The sequence below is a fragment of the Rhea pennata genome, chromosome Z (assembly GCF_028389875.1).
Source record: "Rhea pennata isolate bPtePen1 chromosome Z, bPtePen1.pri, whole genome shotgun sequence".
NCBI classification, from domain to species: domain Eukaryota; kingdom Metazoa; phylum Chordata; class Aves; order Rheiformes; family Rheidae; genus Rhea; species Rhea pennata.
In genome coordinates this window covers 80,783,043-80,807,619 of record NC_084702.1, presented here as the reverse complement: position 1 = coordinate 80,807,619, position 24,577 = coordinate 80,783,043, and the positions used below count along the sequence as shown (strand labels likewise).

General features: G+C 42.2%; 1 protein-coding gene across 1 annotated transcript in view; it reads right to left on the bottom strand.

The window, feature by feature from the left end:
- Positions 1–16,074: 16,074 nt before the first annotated feature.
- The window catches only part of RAB27B (RAB27B, member RAS oncogene family), a 32,046-nt gene continuing 23,543 nt past the window's right edge, over positions 16,075–24,577 (bottom strand). Inside the window, exon 6 of the mRNA XM_062600092.1 lies at positions 16,075–22,657. Within this exon, the coding sequence (XP_062456076.1) occupies positions 22,468–22,657 (190 nt within the window). The 3' untranslated portion in view covers positions 16,075–22,467. The remainder of the gene's footprint in view (positions 22,658–24,577) is intronic.

The window sequence follows — 24,577 nt, the reverse complement described above, 5'->3', positions numbered from 1 at the left end:
CTGAACTCGGAAGAGCACTGTAGTGTGACTAACAAGAAAGATCAGTGGGCTGAAACACTACTAATGAAGAAATAATCACAAAAAAAATATTTAAAAAAAATTCTTACTACTTTTTCTATTCAGCTGAGGAATGAGGTTGAAGGAAAGCTACAGCAGAAAAAAAATTCTGCCTAGAACCCCTTAAAACATAGAGACTATTCTCTGTTTTTAGTGGTTTATTTTTAACAAATGAACTTGTAAAGTACGGAAGGCCATATAAATGTCAGTGCATTCTGGCATAAATCTGATTAATGGAAGGTCATGTTTCTTGCATGTACAAGGGCTCAAAACAGAAATGCAGAAAACAATGAACACACGTTAGTGAATGAATAGCTGTGGAAAAAATAAGCAATGTGCCTACTGTCTGTTGGACACTGATCCTATCCCCATGTTTTCCCCCAAAATATTCACTTTGATTATGTTCAGCATGAGACCAGCTCTTCTCTTCTGGCAGTCCCCTGCTTTATTAAGTCTATACTTTCTAGCCAAAACGAAGGAAAGGAGGTTCTGGACACAGGACCCTCCTTCACTGCAAGAGCCAACTTCATCCTAGAGCAGTTCATCGGGATAAAAGTAGTGCTTGATCTTCTATTAAGTAATGTATCACACAGAGGTTTATCTGGTACTTTACTTTTAATTATTTTCCTTGCTGAGTCCAGTTTTTCCCCTTTGAGGGAACCCCTGCTCCTTCACTGGTGTGCTGCCCACTGTTAAATCCATGTTCATCTCACTGTCTTTTTTTTCCCTTACTTCCAAATAGTTTCCAGACCCCATTTCTGCTGGAGACCCTGGTTCCTAACTCTATCTTGCCTGCTCTTGTCCTGCCATGTCCCAGCTTTCTTTTTTCTGCTGAGTTCTGGTTACCACAGTTTTCTCTCAGTGCCCCAGATCCCTCTGGCCCGCTCCCGGGAATGCATTCGGTTGTTCTGAAGGGTTGGTGCCTGCACAGTTGCGAAGTATTGGAGCTCTGCCCTAGGAGTATGAGATCCTGGAAGGTCTGGTCACTAAAGCCGGGGAATTTTTTTAGCTGCTTGCACCTTGTCTAACCTTTGTCCAAATCCTTTATCAGAGGGGCTTTTCTGTAAATCAAACCATTGTTCCAAAGAGGCATTCCTTAGGCAGAAAACAGATTTGGGAATGTTTTGCTAAACAGTTAAAATATGCTGGAGTAATAAATAGCTGAAAGGTTCTTTTTGTGGGAGGTGTTGGATAACAATTAATAATGTGTATTTCTGCAGTCTCACCTATAATACAACATGTTCTGCAATATTCTAAAAGCTAATTAATCTTGTGAAATAACACTGTAGAGAATGGAACAGTTATTTATCAGGATTGGCATGTTAATACTTTCAGATACAAAACCCTGGAGAGCTGAACAGACAGAATATTGTAATTTCTCTTAATTTATTGAGGGTAGTGAAACGGCTGTGACTGCTACTCTGTAAATAGTTTAGGCCTTGACTCTCTGGCCCTGCAGTTGTCTGTCCAGTGCTCCCTGCAGGAGGAAGAGAGGGATGTTAATAAGAAACAAGATTTTTTAGAATCACTGTCCTGAATGCTGATTGTTAAATCTATTTCTTTAATATTTTTAAATTAATTTCCACATGTATTTCCTTTAGCAGCTTCCTCAAATCTCAAGCAGTAAACTGGAGTCAAAGAATAGTATGTCTAGCTCCAACTACAGTCCCATTGTAGCGAAGATGAAAGAAACAGAACACCAGCTCTTGCTGGTGAGCAAGGAAAATCAAGTACTAAAGATCAAGGTGTGTTCCCTTTTTCTTTTTTTCTTTCTTTTCTTTTTTTTTAAAGCTTTCCAATGAGTATCTCTGCCTTACAACCCAGTGGGCATTTAGCTCTATTTGCACTAGAGTTAGCTGCTTCAGTAAAGCATCTATTTGGTAGTCCTTTGCCAGGCCCTTTCCTTCTGGAGAAGGAGCAGACCAGCTAGTACAAACTGTTTCATTCTAGTAGACAGTGAAATTCATATTGAAATCTGCTCCTAAGGACATATTTGATTTTTGGAAAGTGAGATGACATAGCCAGCTCTGTTGATAGTTGACAGCAGATGTATTTACAAGCAGTTGGAAGCACATCTCTCCTTTTAAATCGTAGGCCTTTGTCATATGAAATGACTCAATACTGAATAAATCTGCCTTTATTTAGAAACTAAAATGCCCATCAGATCCCTGTTCACATTCGTGGCATTGTTCACAGATATTTAGGGGGTTATTTGTTTTTTTTTTTTTTTTTTTTTTGTTTTTGTTCTTTGCAAGGGTAAGTATTGAAATTTGTTCATGTATAGAGGGCCTATTTTTTTTTGGCATCTAATTATAACATCACTTTTTTTAAAGCACAATATATATTTTTTGTACAATTGCTCTTTCTAGCTGGAAGCTACAAGAGAAGCAGGTGTACAGGCTCTCAAATCTGCCTCCCAAACACTGTATGAAGATTACCATACTCGGTCAGAAGAACTTAAAAAAAGGCACGAGAATGATAAGAAGCAAATACAGGTACAAATCTCCCCTACATGTGGGACTGGCAATATTATTCAGTACCAAAATATTCCTGGAAGATATTTTTTTTTGTTTCATTTTACTTGGGCTCATGTATAAATATGTTTTTTGAACATGAATCGTTCTAGGAGCTCTTTACTTTCAGAGGGTAATGCCCATTTACTGTGGGTCAAGTAGTCGTAAGGTATTTTGAGTTTCTTATCTTAATGTGGAGTTAGCTCATATTGCTCTCCATTTTCAGAACTGCCTACCACAGTTTCTTTATGTGGACTCTGGCTCTGTGCTGCATAATTTGAATCTAAGAACTCAATGTCCAATCTTTCATGCAATATGGAAAATTAAAAAAAAAATAGTTTTATTTAAATGAGGTTTGTAGAATTGGCTCAGAAAGACCATGGCATTTTTTTTCCCTCATGATAGACATGTGATTCTGTCCGGAGAGAGTCAGGTTATTTTACAGGACTTAACAATGATATGGAGTTATGTTAACTGTGGGAGTGGAGAAGAACCAAAGAAGAATAGGGCAAGATGTTTTTAATTAGAAATGGGAGACATCTTCCTGCTATACTACCGCTCATGTTTGGAGGGGCTATGTGATTAAAGACTCATCTCCATAAGCACTGAGGCACAGGAGAAAAGTGCCAGGCAGAGGAAAGGCAGAAGGGCAGCAAACTGGCCCCCTTCGCAGCTCCTTCCAGGGCCAGCTGAGGAGATCAGCCCCATTGCCTCGACGTGCCAGCCACCAGATGAGCCGAGGATCCCTGGCCATCTTGCAGACTAAAAGGGGGGCTAATGTATACAAGGGTATGGTGTTTGTTATGAGATGCCTTGCAAAAGCATGTGAGGAGTGCACAAGACTTATTATGGGATCAGGGAAGGACCAAAGAAAGGGAAAGGGTGGCATCAAGGTGGATTGGAGAAGAGAAGTGAACAAAAGAGGCTGATTGTGTGGAAACAGTCAGTGTACTGGTCTGGCTGTGCCTTGCACCCGATCAGTGCAGTCCGTCTTGTCTTGTTAATAAACTCCATTTTTATCTATTTTCCTGGGTGAGAGAGCTCTCTGCTTCATGTGCCTGTGTGCGTATGGAGGTCTGAATGCCAGCAAGCAGAGGAGGAGCCCTGGGTCACAGGCCTTCTGGATTTGTGCTGCCAGCAACCAGAGAGACTGGTGTGTGCTTGTTGTATGGGCATGTGTGGCAATGTGTACTCGCCAGTGAATGTTAAGCCAGGCTAGCTGGCATGTAGGATAAGATGCTTGGGAGGCAGGTATCAGAGCAGCCATAAATATGGGCTGGATACTGGAGAGATCATGAGGTCCAGACCAGGTGCTGGACAGGCTGTGGGATCTGGGGGGTCAGTGGGAGGGCAGCTGAGACTGGGACATCCCCGTGTCTAAGGCCGGTTACTGATGGGATCCATAGTGTGAGTGTGTGTAGGTCTGAGCATCGGCAGCTGGAATGGAGCTGCAGGCCTTGGGGACTCGTATGGCTAGATGCCAGCAACTGCAGAGACCTGGGGACCAGTTACTGGATAGGCTGAGTGTCTGAGATCAGTTGTTGGAGAGATCTATATGGTGTATATGTGGCCCATATACATGTATATATTTTTCAGAACTTCAGATTTCAATTGTAATCAGCTATAGAGGGGAACAGGATGAGGCTCTCGGTGCTGTTTATGCTTGTATGAGTGTTTTGTTTTCTGTCTGCGTCGATCTGTGTGGCCAGCCATGTGTATATGTGTAGCTGTACTGAGGGTACGTGTGCTTATTGGGAATAAATGCTCAGCCTCGCTGCTGGCTAGCCGTGGGGTCAGTGAGCTGCAGCAGCCTCGCCTCTGTCAGTCTGCAGCATTCACCAGCTCCGAACATGTGCATGTGTGTATTTAATACCCTTCCTAATCATAGGCCTACAACTTTGAACAAGAACGAAACCTCCAGCAAACTACAGAAAAAGCCAGTCACCTAGCTGAAGGGATCACGGAAAAATGCACCCAGATTACAGAAATGGAGAAAAGAGTGCAAAGGATGGAAGAGGTATGTGTGTTCATGCAGTCCTTTGCGTTCAGCAGTCGTTATGAGCAGGAGTCAACTTACACAAAGAGACCTCCCCTTTTGCTGTAAGTTGTTAGCTCTAGGACTGTCTCTGTTTGCATTCTTCTGCTCTGCTGAACTGGAATTGTTCACCTGAGTAAAAGACTGGCTCTCTGGAATTACATGTCTTTTCTTATTATTGTTTTGTTAGCTCTTATGCCAGGACAGAGCAATAGTGTGGAAGACAGTGCTTAGTCTGTTGAAAAAAGGAGCTGATTACCTTCAGTATTTGGGGCATGTTAAGTGTTGGAAGTCAAACTAAAATGACTTCTACCATGTTGCAAAAAAAATTGCTCTCCTTCATGGTGAATTTAATTTGGTAGTTTTAGTTGATTTGGAAGAACTGATGGTATCATGCATAATTTTCTTGATGTATACACTGAATAACAATGGGAATTACTGTAATGGAAATACTATTTCAAAACTAGATTTTCCCTGACCTGGGGAGTAGTCAGTATTAATACAGTATCTGCATGTAACTTAAATTAAAGCTGTTAAATGTGAAACAGGATGCATCTTCCCAAACATATGTTATTTGAACTTCCAGTTTGCAGTATGCTGTAACTAAGTCAACAGTACGATGGAGAAGCAGCAAATCAGGGATCCGTATATTTTGCTTTTGTCTTCCAGTAAAAATTAGAAATATTACAGACCTGATCCCAGCCATTCCAGAATGCCCTGCAGCTGGGCTTGGAGCACCCTGAGAAAGGGATGCTCTGGTTCAAGGAAAATTATACTTTTTTTTTTTTTTTTTTACTTTTTTCTTTTTCTCTTTCTTTTCCTTTTTTTTCCCTCATATGTAAATGACTCACTGCTAGACTATGGGTAAAAGACCAGCTGCAGCTTTTCTTCCAGATCTCCCTCTCTCCACATGGGGGTCTGAGGAATGTTTCTTCCCCCTGGTTTTCAGGCCTGCTGGTCCCCCCCGCCCTTCCCCAAGCAAAGGCAAATGGCACACCTTGAACTGACTGCTTGGGGCTGCTGACTCTGCTGTGGCCCCTGCTGTACCGTGGGCGAGATAGTGACGCACGTGACCCGATCCTTGCTCTGGGTCCTCCGGTGTTCAGCAGACGTGCGGCAGGGGTTGTTCCCCCTGGGCCCTGCTGTTCCTGCCCGCTGCGTTTGTTCCCTGGCAGTGCCACAGTTTCTGCCTGCAGGGAAGCACGCTCTGCTCGCGCTGCTGTACCTTCTACTTGCTTTCCTGATGCCTGCCTTCGTACAAATGACATCTTGCAGCTGACATCGGGAGGTGTAATTTCAATGATGCACACGTTTTCATCCTTCTTTTCAGCCCTTTCCCTCACTGCTTATCCAAGTCCTGTCTGTCTTCCCTTCTAGTGTATTTCTGCCACCTATCATATGCAAGTGATCTTTCTAATGCTAAGAGTTTCATCACCAGTTTTCTTCAGAATTTTCCCTATATGGGAAAGATTTCAGTGATTTCTTCTGTCTCTGAATGTCCACACTAATAGCAGATACAGTTTAGCACTCGGGTTTATGCTGTATCTGGCATCAGCATAATAGCTTGTGTTGTGGACCTAATGGCTGAGGAATACAGCATGTGAAAAACAAAATACTTTGTGCAGTAACTACACCAAGGGTAGATACTGACTACATAGGTAAACATGTCAAAGAATGAAACTTATCTGACTCTTAACTGCTATATCTGAGGGTTTTTGTGGTGCCTTGGATGTCAGAATTCTTTTTTTTTTTCTTGGGCTGAAGTTACACTTTTGTAATCTGCAAAGGTGGATTATAGGATGGCATTTTGACTAATACTCATGCAATCTGTTTACAATCTAGAAGGAATAGTAATCTAGCTGTGAAGGAGGGGGCTAAGAAGAGGAAGGAAGTGAATAGTTCTTGGTGGTATTGATGTTTAGATAGTTTATACAGTTGGGAAAAGCCATGATTTCAGACTTGGAAGTATCTTTTCTTTCTTCTAACAGCAAAAATGTACTTTCCTTGTAACACTTGTCTGTGTCCAGGAATTTTGATAGGCTGTCAAAAATATATCCTCAAATGCAATCGATCGAAAAAAGACACAAATTTACACAGACTTTTAGAATGTGTAATTTGCATTTTGGGGGTAGTGAATATGCCTCAAGTTCTTAAAATGCTAGAAGATAGATTTTACCACTTTATTCAAGCAGCACATAATTTTTCTTCTGCATATGAGGCCTCTTAATTTCAATGGGATTGAACACAGACTAACGCACTGCTCAGCCACAGTAAAGCTGATAGGATCAGTCAGGATGTGGAAGTCAAATGTTATAAAAAGGTACTTTCAAAAAATTGGCACTCTACTAGTAACACAACATCCCATAAATAGAATTAGACATAACAGTAATAATGCAATATTCACTGGCAGCTGAGCATAATCACTCACAAGATCCAAATTTTATGCTAATTAAAAGGCATTATAAAATAAAAAAATAAAGGAAAGACCTCTTGTTTTAACAGAGTTTTCTCATGATAAATCAGTACTTCATTGTCCCTTTCTAAATCAGTTCAGAGAGATCTAACTGTTCTGTATCTAAAACTGATGTTCATGTAGGTCCATTTATAGAAGATCGGTGCTGAATTCTGTCTGTTGTCAGATAGTGATTAAAACCATCAAATGATCAAAACCCATCAAATTTAGCCAAATTTTTCTTCATAATCAAAAGATAGAAAGTGTAATATTGTTTCTATATAACTTTAATTGTTCTATTAGGAAAAGAAAACTGATGGAAAAGAAGCTGTCACTGGAACATATGCTTCTACAGATGATGTCAAAGAAAGAAGACAGCAAACGGTGATTGAACACATATGATAAAGTGTTTTCCTTTTTGAGGGTTGATTGTTTTATATGGGGTACCAGACAATAACTTGTTCAAATTCCTTTTGGTAGTAAAATTATTTATGTTATAGGCAATTGGTTCAAAACCTGAATTATGGTGAATGAATTATTCATCTTTGATAAGCTGATTCTTCTCAAATTCTGCTGCCTAGTACCTTTTTCTTCCATCTTGCATGTATTAGTTGCTTCTTTTCTCTGATTCTTGATTGAAGTTGATGCTGCTTTTTTGTCGTCGTTCCTGCAACACGTAAGTAGTCAGGAATCGGTAGATCTGCATTCTGTTACCATCGCAGACCTTCAAGGCCACTTTATCTCATCTCTTTGAGCCGCTATACTCACTTGTAAAGTTGATCCTGGCCTGAAGACCTTTTAGGTTAGACAAGGAGAATTTTGTCTAAGAGTGCTGCTTTCTGCTGAGATTTGTGTTCTAATAATAGAACATCATGTCTGTAATAAATGAATTGATGAATGGAAGGTCTGTGCAGGGATCTGTGAATCATGCAGCATTCTTCTCTTGCATTGACAACCCAAAAGGTTTTTCACACTTTCTTAGGTATGTACTATGTATCTCTACCTTCACTAACTGACAGAAGGTGAGAAGCTAAAAGACTTCTTCAATGAGTGGCTTTTTCTTGTTGGAATCCTTCTAAACAGTGAAATTGCTCTGTTGATTCTATCATCTTTTATGCACAAAGCAACATATGTCAACACTGTCTCACTTGAAGTTGCATTCTTTTGGGGCAAGTGCAATTTTATTTAAAGCACACGTGCTATATTCATTTAACAAATACTTAGTCTAATACTTGTTTTTACTTGTTGCATCTTCAGTTTGAGGCTGTCTGCTGCAGAGTATGCTGTCCCTTTTCACCAGGGACATGCTACTTAGGGACTATCATTCTGTAGTGTTTCAGAGTGACTTTAAGCAGCTCTTTTCTTGAAAGAAAGGATTCCCTTTTACAGCTAAAGTGTATTAGTCAGAAACACATTTATTTGCTCTTAGTGGGAAAAAACGATGCTGCTATTTATCCTTTTCTTCTCATCTCATGCATAACAACTACATCTCTTCTTTCTCTTATATCAGACAATGCTCTATTCATAGATTATGGATTCTCTCATTTGTGAACTCAAAGTTATTTATCAATTTCCTTACCAACAGTAAGGTAGAGAGTGGTCCTACCACATAAAGTCTGTCTCAGACTATGTTTATTTGTTCTACTCAGTAAAATCTTTTTATATGTATTTATATGTGAATTACAGCCATGTATCTTCACTAGCATTCAGAATGTCCTTGCTCGCAGCAAGCTCTTGAGTACCGCCTGATGTAGAAAAGCACATTGGGTCATTCAGTCAAACCCTGGGGAAGAACCACGTTAAAATGTGCTTTGCTTTTTTCACCACTAGGTGTCTGGCTGTTCAGATGGAGATCTCCACTCTGCAAGAACAGATTTGCCATTTGCAGCATGTGATCCAGGCACAGCATCAGAACCTGCGCAGTGTGATCCAGGAGGTTAGGCAGAGGTTGTTTCACAGGACAGCTTTTTCATGTTTGGGAAAACAAGCTAGAAACTAGGTTCTGTGCTTTTGTCTTAAGTCTCTGACTGGTGAGGAGCAGCTTGCTCATCATGTTTTGCCTGGTTTTGCGCACACTGTGTTCATATTCATTTTGACACTACATTTAAAATGGAAATGGCATCAGTCTTAAAAGTAGGATTATTGTGGTAGCGTCAGCGATTTCAGACGGAACTGTTTGAATTTTCCTACAAGCCAGCTGAAAGGGCTGGGGAGCCAAATGGAACTGCTGTATTTTTAGGAAAATGGAAATTCCAACAATTTTGTGTGTACTGGGATAATCTTAAAAAATAGGCTGTAAGAGAGTGAGAATAGTCATCTGCCCTGAGGTTGCCACATCTCCTGGCAGAGTGTGTTGTTGGCTGTTGCTGGCAGAACAGTGAGCATGAGGCGAAGAACCAGGGCATGAGGAGGCCCTGCAGGCCCTCTCTTCTGTGCAGAGAGCTCTGTCTCTGATAATCTGTCTCTGATAGCAGCAGTCAATTACTAACTTGGTCAAGCTGTTAGTAAAATATATATGTGATAGGGCTGCTGTGGGGACTGAGATCCCCCTTGCTTCAGTAGTCCAACTGAACTCCCTGCTTGTTGTAGTATTCCTTGAAGCATTTGGTCACTGATACAGCCAGGCACTAGGCTAGATGAACCTGCATTACAGCTATTTTTATGCTAAGTGAGTAGAGCTATTTTCATGAGCACAGCAAATAAATAGGCTTAGATACTGGAAGGAGTACAACAAAACTTTAAAGCAATTAAACTGCTTTGCAAAATAACTAGATAGTGTGAATTGCTTTTACTGACAGTATGAACCTGTGCTGAGCACTACGTGACTTACAAAACGTGTTTGTCTTCTCTCAACTAGTTGAAACAAGTTCCCACACTAATTAGTTGTCTTAATCATGTATTTCTGTGAATTTGCCAACAAAAGGTTGACTTGTTATCCTAAGGAAAATACAACACTGAGACTTACAAATTATATCAATTTATTCTACTTTTGAATTTTGCTATGATAAAAGACTGGGAGTCTATGCTTTAGAGACTTGAAATGTCTGCATTTTTTGCATTATGAGACACTTAACACTGTAGTTTTATTTGTCATAGAAATGTTCTTAATGTTTTAAGGTTTTTAATCCATTGCAAACTTCATGTTCTAACTCCTAGGTGGAGGAATTGAACAAGGAACTCAGAAACCAAGATAAAAAAATAGGAAATCTGACAGAAAAGCTAAATGCACTTGAAGCTCAGGTAAAGTGAGAATGAAACAAAATATCTTAAACTAAACTTAAACAATGCTGAGATGAAAAATTATTCTCCAAAATCATCATGTTTGACTTCCTCAACAACTCAGTAAGGCTTGTATTAGGAACTTCAGTCAAAGCATAACACGATTTTTTTTTCCCTTGAGTTATTTCCTAGGGTTGCATAAGGGGAACTAACTCTAAAATTCCTGACCTTATACAGTGGAAGGTGTGTGTGTGTGTGTGTGTGTTTTTTTTTTTTTTTTTTTTTTCCTTCTTCCCCTCTTTAAGTAGTCTTGTAGACTACAGTTCTCTTGTAGGAAGGATAAACTCATTAGTGATTTCAGTGTTAAAAGACCCAAGGTGCCATATCCCATATAGACTTGGGTTTTATTTCCAGTGCAGACACTTTTCGAAGTGGAGATCAGAACCCAGTGATTTAATTTTTTGGGGGGGTATTGTCACGATCACAGGGTAAGAGAGGTCAGTCCTGGCCATCTCCTCCTTGTTTTCAGAACAGTGGCACAGTCTGAGGAGGAGGAGTAGAAATAGCATCATGCACAATAACCTGTGGCCTGACAGTCAACCTACATCAAGGAGACATATGAGTTCAAATCTTTTTTAATAAAGATTCATTGAATCCAAATCTCCTTCCTGAAGGCAGAACAAAGCTATCCTGAAAACAGTGTTCCCACCTCTCTTCTACTGTGGTGGTTTTTTTGTTTTGGGGTAATTTTTTTTTTTTTTTTTTTTTTTTTTTTAGTATGCCTTCTTGAAAAGGTATTTGGGTGCTCAGCTGTAGAACCTGAAAGGATGGCGGTGTCTTCAAGTATCTGTGGCTAGGGATTCAGATGTGTCCCCCTTTGCCTCAACTCAGCCCCTCCACACCAGCTATCTAGGCAGTTAACCAGGCTGGCTGCATGGCCCAGCTCTTACATGAGTACCAAAGTGACCTGTTAGAGTATAGCCTGTAGATCCAGCATCCGAAAGGAAGGTATATGGCAACTGCCTTCTAGCGCCTGCATCTCATACTGCACCTGGTCCTAAGCATCACGAAAATCTCACCCTTTGTGCCTGCAGTTATTTTACTAAACCCACAGCTCTTCTGAGTTAAGGAACTTCACCAAAATATACTGGTTTGTATTTTAACAGCCAGTTCTTTGCCTTGACATTCACCATAGCTGCCTTGCTGACAAGCATCAGCTTAGAAGTAAAAAGTAGAAAGGAATGATATTTGGTGTGGGAGATGAAAAAGGCTGCAGGAATCAGGATTTTAAACCTTTAGTTGGCATGAGAATTTAGCAGCAAAGTATTAACATAACAACCTGTGACGGACCCTTCAGGTACTTACATGCTCAAAGCTAACTATGCAGAGCTGTCCAATTAAGCACATATGTGTGAAATTTCTGGGGCATTCTTTCAGTTTTCTGATCGCTTCCTGGCCAGCTTTCTGCCTCTGGGGAATCAGGACTTTGTTCTTTGCCTGCTTCCCTCCTATTGTTTCTTATTTAATTATTACCAGCAAAAATTGTAATTGCTCATCTTCAGGGTTGCATGGAAAAATGGGAACTAGCTCTATGTAAAGGCTGACCTTTTTCTTTTCTTTTCTTTTTTTGTAATTCATCCTTTTCTTGGTGTTGGCATTATTTTAACTAGTTTGGATCACAACTTCATTATATGTTCTGTACTGTTTTCAGACGATTCTTTTTATTCATCTGCTAGGACTGAAAGAAATATCAAACTTCAGAATTCTACAAAATCTGTATTTGTATTATAGTTCTTGTTGACATCAACATAAGCTGTCATTCTTAGATGCATGTATTTACATGAGGTGGCAAGAACCATGTTGCCTTGTTTTCGCAAGACTTGTCAAAATACAAGTTAGTGCTAAGGTTCCTGCCCAAGGGCTTTTAGGGTTGCTAAATCTAATGCCGTAACAGCTCTGGCTGTTTCTCTGTGAGGCTAAGGGCTAGATAACAAACAGCACTTGATGGCTGTTCAGTCATATCACTGCTCTACTTTTCCTTAGGTAGTTTAGTGCCTTTGGCCAGATTTGGATACGAATCTGTGTTAGGTGCCCAAAGTCTGTCTGCTTCCAAACTCCTGACTTAGAAGTGGATGTCTAGGAGCTGCTTAACCTTGGAAGTTTTTGAAATCCTCAGCAGCTTCTGCTGCTTATTTTTATACTACCCAGTCACCTTATCCTCTGTAGATGCCCAGAACTGTCATGACATCAGCTGCCCATGTTGAAGCTTTGGGATGGTTAAATGGTTAAAATTTAGGACAGGGGGTGTCAGTGTTTCATATAGGGTCTGTCTCAGGCTGTGCTCTTGACCACCCCCATTTCAAAGCAGGGCAACAGCAACCCACTACCTTCAGTCAGGAAACATGGTTAATAGTGGAAAGGGAAGAGAAAGCATAAGAAAACTTTGACCAGATCTTTCACCATCTCTTACCTTCATCACCCCATGCTTAGGAACTTAAAATCCCTTTAGTAGCTAAGGTTGTCTGTAGGACAACATCTGTTTTTTATTTCTTTGCACTGTATCTTTTTCTCAGTTTAAAAGAAAAGAAAAAAAAGAAAAAGCTTTCTCAGTGAGCTGCAGGCTCTTGTCATCCAGTCTTGCTTTGTCTGCTACATTATTCTGAGAATGGATTTTTTTTTCCTTGCAGAATAAAGAACTTAAAGAAAAACTGGAATTGTGGTCTGGCCAATCCAAGACTAAAGTTTCAAAAGGTGTCGTGACAGAGTAAGTGTCTTTGAAGTTATTCTATGACACAGACAGCCGAGTGTGTGCTATTTGCAAGCTTCACCAAAGTTCTTTGCAGAGTTTTGAAAGAATTGATTCTACCCTTGTTGGAAGTAATCAGATTTTATCCTTCAGGGGTTTTCTTTATAATGGAAAGAAAAAATACAAACTGTACTTCAAACTCACTAGCTAACACTGTAACTGATGGAGCTTTATGCCTGAATGCTGTGCTGCATTCCACATCGAGTAGGGCATGCTCAACAGATCAACCAAAAGCATCTACAGCAGCTTGTACGTTGGTTTAAAATTAACTGAAATAGGGCAGATGATTGTGATAACTGGGAGCTGTGCACACACCCACACCAAGGCAGGAGAGGCTGTGCTCACCCTATGAAACCAAGTAACTTGGTAGATTTTGTATGCAGTATATGTTTCTGGATTCAAGTTTCTGCCCTCTATTGGCAGAACAGGAGCCTGATGTCAGCTCCTCCATATCCAGGGCAGTAGTTATAAACCCCCTGAGTTAGTGCAGTATGTAGAAGTAGATCGTTCTTCAGCTTTTAGGGAAAAACAGTTTTAAACAAAGCAAGGATGTGTAAGTCTGGCGCTCTGTTAATGAGTTGTGTGGCTGAGGACTCTGAACAGTGTTACATAGATTGCAGGAAACAGTTACAGTGCTGGGCAGTTGATTGACCACATTTTGGTGGATTTAAGGTTGGTTTTGGCGTGTGAAGATTTTTGAATGGTCTCTACCTTTTTGTGTTTTATTTTGCAGCACTCCGAGACACTTTGGAACATCGCCTTATTTGATGCTCGCTAGGATAAGGAAGCAAGAAAGCTAGATGAACAACTGGATGTTTGTCTTCCACTTTTGGTGTGTTGCAATCCTTAACTCCTAGATCTGTTTTGCAAAGCACCTTCAACAGTTGCTGCTTTTTTATGAAATGTGGTACAGAAGTGGTGCTATAGAGCTGCAGTTAGAAGAATAAGCCTGGGAGCAAGGCAAGAGCTGAAGAGACAGTGAGCTCATTAATGCCTGCATTGCCCAAATGGCCAAAGCTGCCCTTGGCCTAGCCGGGGGAGGACACGCTGCCAGTGCCCAGCTGCACTGCTGACTTTGCACCCTGCGTAGTGCAGGCTGCAGCATGCACCTGCCTCCACTGCTGGCCAGTGGCATGCTAAAGGGCTCCAACCACACACTATCAGTTTTACCTGCTACTCAAATTTAGGCAAGATTATTTTAAAATAAACTTGGATACCGTTACACCATCACAGTCACCACTTTCCTACCTCATCTTTTATCATGAACGAATTGACAGTTCACAGGCTAGCTGTGAACCTGAGCTTTCAGTAGGGGTTGAAGGAGCTGACCTCCATCTGGCTTTTGCACCCTGAACTTCTCCTGTGATGTCTCCAAGCGTGTGTCAGAAGGGGCTTCAGCGATACAGGTACTGGTTTTAGGAGCAGCCACACCACAGTGCAAGCAGCTCCCTCAGGTGATGGGGAAGTTACCAGTTTCTGCTACAAACAGGCTCTTGCTTCCCTGAAAACCTGCTGTGGCAAACAAGAAATATACTACCCCAGTCAGCTTCTTGCTTAGCCTTTCTTTCCTTAAATTGTTTTTCTCCCTTTTTTCTTTTTTTCCAGCATGGGATTAGCTTTGTTTCCAGTATGGCTTTAAGCACTTACATCCATATTTCAATCTCATGTTATCAAATGGTGACACCTGAGACAAGTCACAGTGTCGCCTCAGCCTAGGCACTGCAGCAGGTTCAGCTCCTGACACTTTCCCCCCCATTCAATGCAAACACGGCCCCAGGCAGTGGCTGGCTGCAGGCCCACGTACACATACCCAAGTGTGGGTTAGTGTTGCACCGCTGCTGGCTGGGGGAAGCCAGCAACTCCCCTAACAAAGGCACTAGAGCTTTTCTCCCCTGCCCCGCTAAAGCAGGGAACAGTCTCTTTAGCTCTCTACCTCTGAAAACTGGCCACTGTCATTGACCTTTTTTTTAACCCTAAAGCAGCCCCTTTTTGTGCAAGAGTACGTGACCTTTTCCTCTCCTTAACCATGGCTGTGACCTGATGATCAATATTCCCTATTGAGGCGATGCTTTGCACCCCATGAAGTCACCTCTGTCCCCAAGACCTCCTGCTTCAGTGACAGAATATTTGCACATTCATGTTTACCTGCATAGTGTAGTCCTATGGACTGGGGGCAAAAAGGAAAACCAAAGAACCCCTTTATAGGATTTTTTCTTCTGAACAGTGACTCAGAGAGCTGGCAGTGTTTCAAAAAAAAAGGTGGTGTGCTTTAAACAAGATAAACATAACAAATTCCAGTTTGTTCCTTTTCTTATCTAACTTAAGCTACATTATTCATACATCGTGTCACTCCGGGGCTTAACTCGGCTACGGTGCCAATACGAGCTTGGCTCAGGCCGCGGCGCCGTACGCACCGCCCGACCGGACAGACGTGCCGCCAGGCTCCGCTGACAGACACAGCCTGATGCAGTTCTACTTACCCAGCGAAACGGCTGGCGAACGGCGAAGCTGGTGTTAAGAGTGAGCTTTAGCAACGTGTAGGAGTGAGCTACATCGGCATCACGCACAGCTCTCGTGTAAACAGCAGCAGCCGCTTCACCGAAAACAGAGCTTTTCACCCAAGCCTGAGCTGCCCGAGGAGGCGCTTGGCCGCCTAAGCGCCCGGCTCCCCGAGGGACACCGCGTGCTGCCGCCAGCCAAAGCGCCTGGGTGGCCACGTCCCGCCTGCCCCCGGGGCGCGCTGTGCACCGCCGACTTACGGGTTCGCTGGTTCGTGTTCACACACCTGCTGCCAGAGCCAGAGCCAAGTTAAAGGGAATTACTCGGAACAGCTCCGGTCGGCCTGCAAGGAGCGAGCAGCCCGGCCCTTCTCTAGTTCGTCTCTGAGCCGACGGACTGCAAATACTGCGCAACTGGGCGATAGCTCCTAGGGAGAAGTTTCCGCTTCCTCCCACACGTGCCGAGACACCTGATTAAAAATGTATATTTTTTTTTTATTTTGAAAATAACAGTGCAGAAACTGAATCACAGGATTACATTCTTCAACTGCATTACACAAACCCAGACACCAGTGAATCATTTGACACTATGGTTTGAAGCCACAGGTACTTTGGTACAACAAAATGACATTAACAGTAGTAAGCAAGCACCACGGTCCATCAAGGGGCATATATAATAAAAAATAGTATTTGCGTTCAAGATAGTTTCAGTCACATTCGTATCACTAGGCATAACACAGATCTGCTGAAGACAAACAGAAAACATGCTTACAGTCGCATAACAGAAGGAAACACTTAAAAGGTAATTGATACGGTATAATGTTTAGTGTTTATCTGAAAGATACCTTAAGGAAACCAAAGAACAATTTAACTTCCAAAAATAAGCTGTTAGATACAACAGGCTTCTTTGAGAATACAGTGTGTCCATTAAGCCCTATTGCAATGAGGACTGACAACTTCAGGTTACGCTCTCTAAAGTTATGTTTTAAGTAGGTAACTTATGGAATAAAAGCACGTAGCAAAGAATCACTACCTCCATTGCTCTGAACTAGTTAAAATAGAAAAAATAATAACGCTAAAATAGAAACAGATCTGCCCAGCACCCAGGAGAATGGTTCCAACTCAACAACATCCTATAGAAAAACCCAACAAGAAGAGAACCTGTCCCCTGCGGGTGTGCACGTGTGTGCAGCGGGGACCGGGGCCCGTCTTCCACAGCAGAACAACTACAAGACACGGGAAAGAAACTGAAAATTTGGCTTCCTACTTGAGGATGCCTCAAGCCAAGTCTCAGCAGTAAAAAAATCTCAATTTTTTAACGTTTTCAGAGTGGCAGCAGTTACAACACTTCTTTTCCCCCCTCCTTTTTAAGATCAGGGCATGATCTGAAACTCCTGCTCTGTTCACACCTGTACAAAAATAGCAGCTACTTGAGTTTATTTTTAGGCTTGCTACTCTTCTTCAGTTGTATACATGCATGCAAATTCTAAAATTTCAGCTCTAGGCAGATACTTTCATTTATACCTCAAGAGGCTGAACATTAGTCACATCCACGAATTGAAGTAATTCTAGGAGATAAAACCTTTTACCTTAAAACAGGGTCCCAAATAGTTGCTATTCATTAGTTATCAATATCACATATAATGCAGCTTTTATCAAAGTTTCTTACATGGTTCAGTCATCTACAGCCTAAATACACGTATGACGGCCCTGCACACATTCAAAACGTTAGGTAAGATTTAGCCTTCAGAAAACAGCTTAAGGCAATCGGGTTTTATAAAGGTACCAGGAGGGCAAACGGCAGCTGCTCTCCAACGCTGCTTTTGCTACACCGCGCCAGCGCTGCCAGCAAACGTCCTGTTTAAAAATCTTTCATAAAATGAAAGCAGAAGCTTAAGTGACTGCGAAGCCAAGACTGCCGTACACGATGCAGCATATTCCAAATTCTGCCCCTCGCCCCTTTCCTGGCCTGGCCCATTCCAGCCCCGCAGCCGCTCTGCACGGCGGCTTTGCTGGGAAGCATACGCTCAAGCCTCGAACAAACTTCGCGTTATAGACTATTCTCCCAATATTGTACTGTTTATGGAATAATTTTCTGCATGGTTGGACAATATTAAAAGAAAAATCGCATCGGTATGGTCATGGAATAGGTACTTTTATGCAGTTCTTTACTTTCAGACATTTTAATGACAGCTTTTCTGCCCTGGCAATACCTTCTTTCTGCCCAAAGACGCCCCAGACGCAGTTCGCCAAGCTCTGGGGACCCGGGTTGTTGGTGACCCGCAAGGGCATTTCTGCCACAGGGGACCCGCTCCCTTTCGCGGCGTTTCATGCCGGGAACGGCCCAGCGCTCCCCTCCCTTGGTTTTATTCCCCGAGGATGAGGAGCAGCAGAGGCAGGCGGTGCCGGCCTTCCTCCCGCTGCAGCTTCCCCCGGCGCCGGCCGCAGCAGGGCAGGGCGCTGGGGCAGCTGCGGGGAGATGGGGGGTTTAGATCAGCACAAGACGCACAAACCGCAGCAACATCAGCCGAAGACACCTTCTACCCAGCTGTTAAGTTTTCCCACTGCTCACGGTATCACCTGCACGTACTGAATTCACCCAGCGTGGCGGTTCACACCGGAGCCCGTACGTGGGACGGCGCGGTCAAAACCCTGGTAGTATTCCAGGCTAGCGGATTAACATTTCTTTTGATACAGTGTTGTGATGGCTTAAGTAACGGCACATTTTTACATTCATGCTTAGAACTGAGAGGACAGTAGATGAGAAAGGCAGACGGGACTTTGAGCTCTGAGGTGCAGCAGAAGTCGCAGCCCTGCCGTGGTACATACGTGTTATTCCTTGTCACGAGTCCCAGTAAGGGAGCGGACTCAAAGCCTGACAGCTTGACTTATCTTTGTAAACACCACCGCCAGAGGCATTGGAAACACCCACGCAGAGAGAAAAGGCAGCCAAAAATTTTACTCGGTACAAGACCACGCAAGTCGCGCCTCTAAAGGCCTGGCTGTGCTGTCCCCCGGGGCAGCGCGCAGCCCTGCTCACTTCAGAAATCGCACGCACACGCTGCACGACGAAGCCTACGGCGACAGCGCTCGGACTGGAGAAACGGACAGAAGTGACGTATTTCTAGAGGGGCACCACAAGGCACCTTGAGAAACCAGCAGCTTCCCTCCCTCTCCAGCAACGTGGCGGGATATTAGCTGAACTTTTGCTTCAAAGCAAATGCTTAACTTCCACTTCAACACTGCACAAGCAAACGTTGCAATAGCAGAATTCAGGTTCTGCTGAATGGGGTGGGGTGAAGCCATATCCTACTCAACATGTTAAGTGAAAGCAAATTCATTTTCAAAGCTGGTGTCCTGCAAGAATTTGCAAGACAGAACATGTTGAACATTTCAAGTCATGGAAGTGCAAAAAAGACCGCGACAGCAGACAGGCCATGCAGCTCCAGCAAGGGATACACCTGAGAGTTCAAAACGCAAAAGGCCTAGAACTAGTAAATAAGCGCGCCGTACCGAGACACTGGGCTTTACTCGCTTTGTAACAGCCTTGACTCGAGACTGAGCCACCAGTGGAACCAGCGATTCACCTGTGCTGCACAGCGTGGTCGCCAGCCGAGCTCCACCGCCCGCCACCCCAGCGCCCTACGCAGACGGAGAGGCTGTGCGGGGTCCACTGCAGGGCAGCGAAGCCCTGCGGACAGCAGGCAGTTCGTGCAGAGACCTGGGAGGGTGTTACCACGTGTACGATTCAGAAGTCCCTTTCCGTAAAGCCTGACCGGGTAAGACCTCATCTGTGAGCAGCCCAGGCAGCATCTCCTCTGTTTGCTGCAGTTACTGTTTATTTCCACGATCTTATACGCTGGCTCACTGGGTTATAACTTGTAGCACCTACCAAGATCAGAAACATTTCTCTTCCTTTCCTCTAGCCTAAGTTTTGATGGCAAAAATCCAGTTGAGATAAGTTTCACAAGCTTTTACGGATTTGTTTTTGTTAAACACAGAATAACAGTCAGCATTGCTTGCAGTAGCTCGCATACAAATACAAAGCAAGCTGTGGAGTTTTTGCTGCAGCCATTTCCCCGTAGCTCCTAGACAGATGCCTCAGGCGATACTGCTACTGCGACAGCCACACGCTACCTCCACCTCCAGCAGCGGGACCTTTCTAAAACCAGCCCTCAGAGAGCAGAGCCGTCGGGGAGCTCGCTTCCCCTTTTGACAATTTACGGTCACTGAAGTTCAGTGGTAAGATGAAAATCTTTCCTCTGCAGCAAACTGTTCTGTAGTTTTTTAGTTCTTTTTGCTCCCACTATTTTAAGAATGCTAGTTTCACCAGGTAAGGTGATAAATGGAAGCAACGGAGCTTCATCAAGGTGCTTTGAAACACTGCCAGCTTTAGGATTTTCCACACCTTTATATGAATCATCTGGCTACTGCTGAAGCTACCAAGATCACTTCAAGCTTTGTAACAGCTTCTGGACAAGCTATATGTAAGCTGCTTTGGGAAATACAGTTTTTATTGACTGGCAATACTTTAGTGCTCTTAGCAACCTCTTTCACTCATGTTCAATGGACAAAAACTTGATGCCATGAAATTCTGAGATTTCTTTGAAACTGAGAAAGGAAACTTCTCACTTCAACCTTTTCATGAATTCAAGAGATATTACAAAGTGACAATTTTTCTTTAAAATTGTGCATAGGTTAGATGCTACATACTAAAAAAAAAAAAAAAAAAAAAGAAAAAAAAAAAAGGAGAAAAAGATATAACTTTACTCAAGAAAAGTCACCGAGCTTCCAGTCCCTAACTGAAGGGACATATCCGAGTATCATTCTGCTTGAATACCAGTCTACTCGCACCTTCTGCCTGGGAAATCAGCTATGGACTGTTAAAGTAGCTTTTGCATCTTGAGGTGCCAGGGCTTTTTCCAGCCTACGAAAGAGCATTTATTTGAGCTGGTTGGTATAGTATTCCCTATACGCAGTCGTCACGTATAGCTTATTGGTTATATCACCTTTAAGTCTGCAAACTAGATTTCTGTACTGGTCCAGTAACTGTGGCTACTCCACTACCCAGTAAGCCTGCTCCTATGGACGTACCATCTGTGCTGCTATCATCAAGCCAAATCATCAAGTAAACATCATTTTATGATCTGGGCAGAAAAATTTGTTGTTCTTTCACCAAAGTAGCTGGTAAATTCTCAGCTTTTGGGAAACACCCAACTGTTTTTTGAGCTTGCTGTTCACAAAGTTTGAAATTCTGAATCAAAGCTGAAAACATTGTGCGACTTTACGTTTAAGTAAATGGAAGTGTACAATCCTGCCAACTCAGCCAATTTCACTTGACTTCTTAATGGAGTTGTTCTTTCTTCCAGTCGGCCCCCTTCCAAGTGACAGTAGCTTAAAGCACAATAAACACTAATAGACCCTTAACTACCAGCTCCATCAAGCCGAAATGTTATTCTACAAGATAGGACAGGGTAGTTTAATCAATATGCTATAATTTGATTTCAAAAATGATCCAGACTTATAAGTAGAATATTTTTCTTTAATTTTTCCTCTACTTGTCTTTGCTTGTAATGAGTGATTTGCTGTTTCATTAGATTTTTTACGTTCATCTGTAAAGGATATCTTTCACATTTTACCCTCCTATTGTAGTACACCAAGAGGCTATTTTTTTATCCATTCATCTGAGGTATCTGCAAACTTCTGCAATACGTTTTCATCTCGAGTCAGGCATATTTTGGGACCCTGTCATACTAAGCCCCCCTTCACTGTTTTTCCATGTTGCCTCTTGTAGAGAATATGAGGAAGTTTCTTCCTGTTGAAAACCTGAATGTACTGAAGCCCCAACAAAACCACAGTGAGTAACTTCTTAGCAATTCCCCCAGTACGACTGAATTTACAGTTCTCTTTCAGACAGTGCAAAGATTCACAAGTTTTCCCTTGTCCCACCTGGGATATGCAGTTATCTGAATTAAAAAAGAACAAGGATGGTTTCCTTAGGTGGGGGAGGGGAGAAAAAAATATTTTTTGCTTACAGTGAGATTCAGAAGATGCTGCACAAAATATATCTTTTCTCTTTTTTCCCATAGATTATGCTCTTTTCTTTTTCAAACTGTCCCTGCAGCGTGAGAATTCCTCTCAATACTTTTTCCTGTAACTCTCCAATCCCTGCTTGGATTATTGGCAACACAAGTGATGTTGCACGATTCCCTGATTAATTTGCTAAAAATTGTATTCCCGTCTTCCTCTCCCACCCCCAACCCAATAGAGACACTCACACCACCCACACTGCCCCAACTAACCAACTGATCAGTGATTCAGTCAGGACAGATTCACAGCATTCCTTACCCTGTGCAAGTGAAAGTTTTTCTTAATAGGCCACATAAAATCTTTTGTACACCTTAGAAAATGCATGGTCCCTGATGTAGGTCAAGAATTATAAAGAAATAGGAATCTGTGGTAAGATGGCACAGACCTGGAAAACCACCCACTTGCATTTTAATTTCTATATCCAGTTTATATAGACAATAGATTCCTTCCTGCCTTTTTTAAAAAAATAAAGCTACCTTCCTCTATTCAGTATCCTGATCACACGTAAAATAAAGATGAGGGCTGGAGGGGAAGGGAGTGGGAAGGGGAAGAAAAGGGGGGATAGTTTCCATGAAAATGGCACCTATCAGGAAGAATTATTTCAGCACAGCAGCCTCACTGAGACACAGGTTTTAGCTTTTACATCAGTTCTTTGGAGAAAAAAAAATGCACAATTCCAATAAAACAATGCAACTCTGCTTCTGTGCATGGCTCAACAGAGCAGGTTTGGATTTGGTGGTGGTTAACCGCTTTCTGATGAGATATTTTGCTTGGTTCTCACAGTTTAGAGGTGAAGTTCAGCAGGCACACTTTTTCTCCTCTGGTTTTGTTGAATCTAGCTTTCCCGAGTTTCCCCCGTTGGCGGCGTCAGAGACTTGCGTCTTGTCCACGCACTGCTCCATGCGTTTCATAATCAAGTCCAGGAGAGTGTCCACAGCCTTCTCCACATTTTGTCCAGTAGCAGCACTCGTTTCAAAGTACGGTATGCTACAGTGAAAACAGAAAGGTTTGTTGGGAAGACTTTTTAGGACAGTTGAGACTAAACTCTCTATAATTATCAGGGATGGTTTTGGTGTTAATGAAAGGAATTTGACAGATTTGCACTTCTGGTTTGTCTGGATTTCATCTCTCTTCTAGGCAGAGCCAGGTAATATTAGGATATAAATACTAAAAAATCTTAAATTGTACAATTTGTCCTGGAATTTTGACTTTGAATAGTCAAAAAATAGCTGAAAAAGTCCTGCAGAAGGTCTACTGGGACATGAAGCCTAGGTCTGCCTTTACAGAGAATTTCAGGGACCATGGAGTATCCCTTATCATTGCAGACCTGCAGATTTCTCCAACAGGAATCCTTTACTGTAAGTAAAGTTTTCACACCTTTCTTAGATACCCTCTAGATACAGTATCTTTTCAAATCAGCTTAGTCTCTCACATGGAAATTTTTCTAGGCTTCTGCTAGGTGCAGCTGCCTTCCCAAAAAAAGTCTTCTGTTTCTACTAGTTTTCTTTCATGACAGGCCTGGTGCAGTAACACAGTGACCTTACATTAGTGGCACTTTCCTATTATTCTTTAGGCCTTCCAACTTTAGCAAGCATTAAATCTTAACACTGAGTCCCAGCTCTACTGGAACAATAAAACACAGCCAGACACTTGAGCGCTTACAGCTCACCTAGCACCCAACCACATGCCTGAGTAAAGATACCTCCCAATATAAATCAGTCTGCATGCCACAACTTGCAGTTCCTTCTCACTTGTACCTTCAGTAGCACTCAGTCTAGTACAAATGCCAGCATCTGCCTGTTTCAAAACCACCAAACTTTATTCATTTTTGATATGAGAACCTACCCAGCTCCAGTACTTCCCTGTTCACTCAGAACTGCGCTCCTCATAAAAAACCTTTGCCAAAACACAATTTGAACGCCCACATAGGCTATATAAGCCATATATGTTCATTATTTTAAAGCCATGCTTGTTTTTCCTATCATGCCATCATGACCTAGATGTTTTACAGTTTTGCTTTTTATTTTCAGCCAATTCACCAGCTGATGAAAAAAAAGCTTGCTTAAGTTCACCAGAACTAATCTGCTATTTAGCAGATAGGTATAACTTTTGCTATTTAGCCCTCAGTGGAAAACTGTCTACTTATAAGCACAAGTTAGCATAGGTGTAGCTGTTTCCATTCTGAAATTCCATTTTATTCCAGAAGAATGCCTCTAATTTTTATTTTTTTATTATTTTTTTTAAATCAGAGAGGACTATCAATTGCTCAAGCACTTCCATCATTCAAACTGGCAGAAGCTAACTCCTCAGTATGACTGTGCTCTTTACTTGCCTGTAGAAAAATCTTACATTTAAGAGTATTAAGTCTGATTTGCTTATTATTCCTCATTGTCTCTCAGGTGGCCCCATCCTCGGTGAGCAACCCTCACTGCCTAGTAATGATGATTAAAGCAAAATAATACATTCTTTTTGCCATGTAAGGAGATAGCACTATTTACCAGCTACAATACACAGCTAATTCAGCCAGTATCAGGATAGCCTGTAAGTGATATTACTGCAAAAAAAAGTAGAAGTGTGCATTTGCCCTTGGAATATACTGTACCTAAGTTCTCATGGCAAGCCAACATCCCAAGACTGTATTTTTCTAATAAAAGTGCTTCATTTCAGCCATATTATTCATGTCGCAATATTTTAACAAAACTATTACACAGTGACTTTGCCTTCTACCCATTTCCTACTCAAATAGGTTGGTCTGAAAGTGTGACAAGCTGGTAATCACTGCAGATGGTGCATACATGTTACTGCAATACCTACAAAACTTAGGAGTTTAAGTATACTTGTGACTGCCTCTAGTCAGTCATCACCTATACTTACCACCATTATTACCTAAATTTAGCTTCTCTCATG